Below are 7,848 nucleotides of genomic sequence, written 5' to 3' on the forward strand. Positions count from 1 at the left end.
TTGTGAGTAAAAGGGTTTTTTGCCATTAGATTTTAAATCTCTCTGCAATGATCTATGTATGGACTTAAATTCCCAAGTCATCTGGAATGGGTCCAGTTATGTTGCTATAACAGTGTGTGTGATATCAAACTAGCTCTATTCTTGGGGGCTTTGATTGACCCTCAGCTCACTACAAAGTCTCTGCTTTGTAGAGACACCCAAGTCTCTCTGTAGCTGCTTCTTAGAGGTTCTCAAACCCTTAATGCTCTACAATGAGCTTTTTGTTATCATTGTCTTCCAGCTGCATCATCTTTTCTTTTTCATTATTCACAGCTGTTATTTCCACTGCCTCACCTAGAAGTGAGGAGCACCAAGCTGCAGATAAGACCCATGTCAGTACCTCGAAATTAGCTGCTGGCCCCACATACATAACCACACACTTAAATTTAGATGTCATCATCTGGAGCTGAGTCCCGCCAGTGCTAAGTTCACTGTTATTCCACAGCCTCTGTTTTCCATCTTGGTGGCTGCCAGCATCAGTCAGTGGTGACATGCTGATAATGCTGACAGCTTCTCAATGAAGCTCTCTGGCACATGGTACCATGCTAATGGCCTGATGTTTCCCCCCAGTACCGCAAAAGCTCAGACATCTGCTCCCAGACCTGCCGAATTCTGCATGTCTGCACACCGCTAAGAATCAGGGGAAGGACCTGCACAGGCAGTGTTGTGGTAGATGTCCCTACAGATGATTTCATCAGGAAAAGAAGGTAAATGAATCCTCTAGGCAGCTGAGGAAAGGTTCAAAATCACAGACCCCTCTGATCATAGATGACTCTGACCACCCCAGTATCTGCTGGAAGGGCAGTATGGCTCAAACAATCCATGAGATTTCAAGACTGTATTGAAAACTGTTTCTTCATGATTCTGTGTGATGCAGGTGATCAATGAACCAACAAGGAGATGTTGGCCCTGCTTCTCAAAAAACAAGGAAGAACTGATTGAAGATCTGGACATCAAGGGCAGTCTTGGCAGCAGCAACCATGAGACTGTGGAGTTTAAGATTCTGAGAGAAATGAGCAAGATAAATGGCAGAAATACAGCTCTAGACTTCAGAGGAGCAGATTTAGGTCTGTTCAGGGAGGTTTTCATGGGAAACTGTGCTTCAGGGCAAAAGGCCCCAGGAGAGCTGGCTGATCTTCAAGGACAGCCTCCTCAGAACACAGGAACAGTGCACAATGTTCAGAAAGTTGAGCAATATGGCAGAAAGCCAGTGTGGATGAACATGGAGCTCCTGCCTGAGCTCAAACACAAGAAGTACACAGAAGGTGGAAGCAGGGACAGACTACTTGGGAGGAGTGAACAGATGCTGTTCAAAAGCATGTAGAAATAACGTCAGGAAAGCCAAAGTGGAATTCAAATTGAAACTAGCAAGAGAGGCAAAGGGCAAGGGTTTCTATAAGTAAACCAGTAGCAGAAAGAAGATTAACGAGAACGTGGGCTTATTACTTAATGAGGAAGGGAATATTGTGACGAAGGATATGGAAAAGGCTCAGGTACTCAGTGCATTTTTTCCTCAGTTTTTGTTGGTGAGCTCTACCCTCTGGCCTCCCAGGTCTCTGAGCCTCCTAGCAGTCTTAAGGTGTGAAGCAGTAACCACAGTAGGAGAACGTAAAATCAGGGAGCACTTAACCCACTTGTACGTTCACGTGGGACCAGACGGAGTGCACCCAAGGGGGCTGGAGGAGCTGGCTTATGTCCTTATGATGCTGCTAACACTTTTGAAAGATCATGGCAGTTTCAAAGCAGGGAGGTTTCTGATGACTACAAAAAGGCAAATATTGCACACCTCCTCAAGAATCATAGCATGGCCTAGGCTGGAAGGGACCTTAGAGATCATTTTAATCCAGCCTCCCTGCCGCCAGGGACGCCACCTCTCGACTAGATCAGGCAACCCACGGGGACCAAACGGGAATCGAACCCGTGACCCTGGCCTTGTTAGCGCCACGCTCAACTGACTGAGCTAACCAGCCCCCAAGAACGGCAGGAAGGAGCATTTAGGTAACTACAAATTGGTTGGCCTCATCTAAGTTCCTGAGACAGCTATGGAGCAAATCCTCCTGGAAGTTATTTCTAAATGTATGAAAGGCAAGAAGGTCATTGCAAGCAGCCAGCATGGGTTTATTAAGGACAAACCATGCCTGACCAACCTCATTACCTCTCTAGGATGATGTTGTGCAAAAGGGGAGGGCAACGTGTGTTGTATACCTTGACTTTAGCAAGCCTTTGACACAATCTCCCGTAGTCGTCTTATCACCAAACCGGTGAGTTATGGGCTAGATAAACTGATGATAAGGTGAGTGGAAAATTGGCTGTACCACTGGGCTCAACAGGTTGTGATCAGTGACGCAAAGTATCTTGTATGGTGGCCAGTAACTAGTGGTGTCCCTCAGGGTGTCCCTCCCAATTCTAGGACCAGCAGCGTTTAATCTCTTCACTGATGAACTGGCTGGTGGGACAAACTGCGTTCTCGAAAGTTTGCAGATGACCCCAAGCTGGCGGAGGGGAGTAGCGGGGAGCAATCAACACACTGGAGAGCAGGGCTGCTATTCAGGGGGATGTTGACAGGCTGAAGAAATGGGCTGACCAGAATTTCATGAAGTTCAGCAACAGCAAATATGTAGTCTTGCATCTAGGATGGAAAAAAATCATGCAACAACAAAGAGGTGATTTTTCCCCTCTGTTCTTGTGAGACCCCACCTGGAGTACTGCGTTCAGCTTTGAGGCCCCCAGCACAAAAATGACATGGACCTGGTGGAGTATGTCCAGAGGAGGGCCATAAAGGTGATCAGGGGGTTGGAGCATCTCCCCTGTGAGGACAGGCTGAGAGAGTTGGGGTTGTTCAGCCAGGAGAGGGCTCTGGGGAGGCCTTGTAGGGGCCTTCCAGTACCTGAAGGGGGCTACAGGAAAGCTGGGGAGGCATGGTTCACAAGGGCATGGAGTGATAGGACAAGGGGTAATGGTTTCAAACTGAAAGAGAGTATATTTAGATTTGATGTTAGGAAGAAATTCTTTGCTGTGAGGATGGTGAGACATTGGAACAGGTTGCCCAGAGAAGCTGTGGATGCCCACTCCCTGGAAGTGCTCAAGGCAAGGCTGGATGGGGCCTTGAGCAACCTGGTCTAGTGGGAGGTGTCTCTGCCCATAGCAGCGGGGTTGGAACTGGATGATCTTTAAGGTCCCTTCCAACCCAAACCATTCTATGATTCCTTGATTCTATGAACAATGCAGGCCAAGGATTGGCTGTTTGGGAAACAGCTTTTCTGAAAAGGGCAATTCTGGAGACAAGTTGAACGTGAGCCAGCAATGTGACCTTGTGGCTGGGAAAGCCAACATCATCCTGGGCTGTAGTAGCAAGACTACAGCCAGCAGGCCCAGGGACGTGATTCTTCTTCTCTTTGGCGCTTGCAAGACTGCATCTGGAATAGTGTGTCCAATTTGGGTAGAGGAGGGGAAGATACATTTACAATAGCAACATCAAACGATATCTAGAATTCAACATAGATGGTTACACAGGGTCACAAACCATAGTACTGTAGAAACAGATCACAGGTAGTGGCAAAGAGAGTTTGCACTATGTCATGCAAATTTAACATTGTCCTGCAATTTTTGGGGTTGTATCTATTGGTGGAATTGTTCGAGCAAACACCTGTGACAAATTACAGATCCTATTTTTATGTAGCTGGGGCCTCAGAATCCAGTTTCAGTCTCTGAAAGTGATTGATACTGAGCCAAGTAACAGGGATAACCAACCTGTGTATGTCAAATACTCTTATTAATAATGGAACATGAAATTGAATAAATAGTCATAAAGATATGTCTGGTCAGTCAAGAAATGCAGAATTTTTTGTGCCATCAGCAATATATAGGCCAAAGGCAAACTGAAAAAATGAAGCGTACCACAAAATCGGGACATTCCTAACGTGAGTATAACCCATCTGAAAAGAAGTATCAACAATAAAATCCTGGGAAGGGCTCGAAACTCCTAACTGTACATGGTGTAGATGATACATGCTAATTCAATCCTCTGCGAACTGGCGTTTCTAGTGAGGCTGTTCCAAAACGTTATTAAGGGCATTGCAGCATATTGCAGAATGTGTTGGCAATGCCAAAAACAGAGGGAAATCAGGAACACAGCAAAAACATAAGACAGCTGCCAAATATTGATTTTCTTTAAAGGTGGGAGGCAAGGATACTTGGGCTTTTTAAGAGCGCAGAAAAAATGTTGGAGTGATTTTAGCATGTCCGTGCACAAGAGCTGAGGAATCTAAACATAGTAGTTGAAATGGGTTTAATGTATTCACGTTTTGTGCATAATTGCACTTGTGGAACACATTTGACAGGAAACCAATAGTAATGTATCAGTGCCTGTCTAGAAGCATCTCCGTTGGTAGCATGCAGCAATTCATGAGCTCTTGGATCTCCACGATGACTGTCAGCAGAACTTATACTTGTGTCCTCCAAAAGCATTAAGTCCCTGCTACCTGAAATTTAAAAAAAATAAAAAGTCCCTTGAATGGCAACATGTCAAAGATAACTCAGGAAAGTGATAAGTCAAATCCTAGTTGAGCTTTTACTGTTTCAACATGATAGTTTTCAGGAAGTGTGTCAATGAATGCAAATACTATGAAGTGAAAAATGTGGGAACTGTGTTTTATAAGGTTCTTACTCGTGATCCGATTGGATCACTGGTCACAGAAACTGTAGAGAGGATTGTGACAAGCGCTAAAGAGTTAAAGTTCAGATGCTGAATGAAGCAAAACTCTGACATATTATTTGGTGCTGAGTACCCACTGAATCACACACGGTATCAGCAGTAAAATGAACTAAAATACTCCCGTAGGGAGAAACGGACCAGCCAGCAGAAATTCCTACTGGAGTTAAAGCTCTATGAATGTAGAAGACAATTAGGAAAAACTTTAGCTCTTTTCCATTGACAAGTAGTGCCTGGAAGAAAGAAGAGCCAGAAATTATCTTTACTTTCTGACAGGAGCTGGCTCAGAATCATTTAATGTTTTTAATTATTTTCAATTAACATTACCAGAGTAGGCTGACCGTGAAAGCACTGTCAAAATTTGAAGAAAATATTACTCCATTTAAGAATGAAAAATACAAGTGATACATTTTTAAACCGAGAATAAAATCAAAAATTGAAAGTATAAGCACATGTGACTGATTTAAGGATTTCCATTCAGCTTCGCTTAGTGAACGGTTCGGGTGCCTTAAGGCGTTACTGCTGCCCAGCTGGTTGTTACAGTTTCATTGTACCAGGTTATCACCCTTTAGCAGAATTGGCAGGAGGAAATGTATGCCCATGCACAATCTGCTTCAGCACAGGAATCGTGTCTTCCTGAAGCCCACCTTCCCTGGTGACCTGAGGCTCACTGTCAGCTTTTGCGTTAGCACAGCAGAGGCACAAGCACGTATTCCCTTGTGCCAGCCCTGCACTGCTGATGGTGATGGAGGCACGAGCAAACTTTTCAACTGCTGCAGCAAGATTTGCTGGATTTTATCTGTCGAAGTCTTATGCCCACCAAGACAGTCTTGCAGTTTTAAGGGGTGGGTCTTTTTCTTCTTTTATGTGGAAAGAGAAGTCGAGGGGCTGAGTTAAAGGGCTGAGGGGCTGAGTGAATGGGTAACTGTTAAATGAACACGTTATTACAATCATAGAATCACAGAATCATAGAATCTGTTATAGAATCACAGAATCACGGAATAACAGAACGTGTTGGGCTGGAAGGGACCTTTAAAGGTCAGCTAGTCCAACCCTGCTGCAGTAAGCGGGGACATCTTTAATTAGGACGTAAGACTCATAGAGACACTACACTGGAAAAGCGGGTCAAAAGCATTTGAGTATGTCTTCCAAGGACTTTAAAAGATCTCAGTGCGTTTCAGGACATAGATGAGAAAACCACATTGTCTTCCTTTTGCTGCTCCCCTGTGCCCTCCTGTTCACATTCCCAGGAGAACACCCTTCATCCTGAAATAGAAACTGCTCTGGAACAGGACACAGTTCCTGTTCTGCAGGAGGAAGGCAAGTGAAATGGTGGGTAGCATGGGTGCAACTTCCTGAACAGAGCAGGAAGCACAGTGGGAAAAAAGGGTAGAATCTTTCACTTATCTATAGGTCCAAAGGCTGTAAAGCGGGAATGTTTTCCACCACATTTCTGTAGTGAAGAGTTGGAAATGTTTTTCTGCACTTGATGCAAAATAAAAATAAAGTAGCTTTTTGACCGTTTTCTCCCTATTGGGAAACGTAATTTTTTTTAAGATCACCCTCTGAGTAGTTTTAGAGATGTTTCACATGAAAATACACCTTTCTGACAGTCTAGAGATTGTCAAGGTACACACTGACAAAATTTCGATGTGAGTAAAACAATAGGTTGACAAGTGACTCTTGGCAGCTTTGAAAATAGAGCTTCTGGGATAAAACAAAAAGAAAAAAAAATGTATTTCAAGTGGTGGAAGTAGCATACCTCGTTCAGAAGCTAACTCAACAATATGTACAGAGAAATGAAAGTACAGCTGAGGCCATCATCTCCCTGCATTAACAAGCCAGAAGGTACTTTTGTTTTTATTTTCATGTTTTTCTTAACCGTATTGTCAAAACTAGAGATCACTGCCTCAGAGAGGCTGAGAAATGCAGGATGGTGTTGAGAACAAATGGAGAGGGAGGGACTCTTTGGCTTTAGTAATTAGGTATAGAAAGTTTTTTGTCTTTATTATTACTATTTATGAGGTGTGGATGGAAGCTAATCATAAAACATTGCTTGCCAGTGCCAAGAGAACTTCGCAAACACACTTTCTACACCTAGGAGAACAGATACTTCTTTTTTCAGCTATACATAAATGATTTCAGACTGAATTCACATTTTCTCCCTGTCTAGCAGAAAAGGGGGAGTGAGAGAGCGGCTATGTGGGCACCTGGCTGCCAGCCAGGGTCAAACCATGACACGGGCAGATCGTGGGGCAGGCGCTCACGCCAGGAGCCGCGCCGAGCAGGTGCACTTGCTGCACTGCTACTTCGTGCGCTCAGGGAACCCCAAGGTGCCGGTGCTGTACAAGGTGGAGTGCACCCGCTTGGGGAAGAGCTTCTCCGTCCGCTCCGTGAAGGCCATCCAGCACGGGCAGCCAATCTTCACCTGCCAGGCCTCCTTCCAGTGCTCCCAGGAGAGCCTAGTGCACCACCAGTTCACCATGCCCACTGTGCTGCCCCGCAAGGAGCTGCTCACACAAGAGGAACGCATCCAGAAGTTTCTGCAGAATCCTAACTTGACAGAAAGCATCTCAACAAGATTCAAGCTGAAGTTGTGCCGATTGATATCAAACGCATGAACCCGCCAGATGTTTTCTCCCTGGAGCCACAGGAGCTGAAGCAGCTCTTCTGCGTGCGAGCGCGAGGCTACATAGGAGAGGCCAACATGAAGGTCCACTGCTGTGTGGACGCCTAAATCTCTGACTACGCCTTCCTGGGCACAGCCCTACAGCAGTACCACATCAAGTTCATGGTGTTCCTCGACCATTCCATGTGGTTCCACGCATCCTTCCGAGCAGACCACTGGATGCTGTACGAATGCGAGAGCCCCTGGACCAGCGGGTGCTGGGCACTGGTACAGAGCCAACTGCGGTGCAGGAAGGAGTCGTCAGGATGGTGCCAAAACCAAACCAGAACAAGCTCTAGCTGAGGAGCCCCCACGGGCACAACAAGGGAGAGACCCCGGGATCAAAACGCACGAGCGAGGCGGGACGGCTGGTGCCAGAGACTTTCTGCGATCAACAGCACCTGCAGTGGTGCTCACTATGACTGGCTGG

At 45.6% G+C, this 7,848-nt stretch overlaps 1 protein-coding gene across 1 annotated transcript; it reads left to right on the forward strand.

The window, feature by feature from the left end:
- Window positions 1–6,967: 6,967 nt before the first annotated feature.
- On the forward strand, window positions 6,968–7,646 carry LOC104268624 (acyl-coenzyme A thioesterase 8-like; the record flags this gene model as incomplete). Its single annotated transcript, XM_009867588.1, is given in 3 exon segments — window positions 6,968–7,013; window positions 7,016–7,318; window positions 7,321–7,646. Coding segments are annotated over 3 exon segments (675 nt in total), but the record flags the coding sequence as incomplete, so codon positions are not given.
- Window positions 7,647–7,848: the final 202 nt, after the last annotated feature.

Source organism: Apaloderma vittatum, unplaced genomic scaffold (genome assembly GCF_000703405.1).
Source record: "Apaloderma vittatum isolate BGI_N311 unplaced genomic scaffold, ASM70340v1 scaffold22224, whole genome shotgun sequence".
In the NCBI taxonomy this organism is placed as follows: Eukaryota; Metazoa; Chordata; class Aves; order Trogoniformes; family Trogonidae; genus Apaloderma; species Apaloderma vittatum.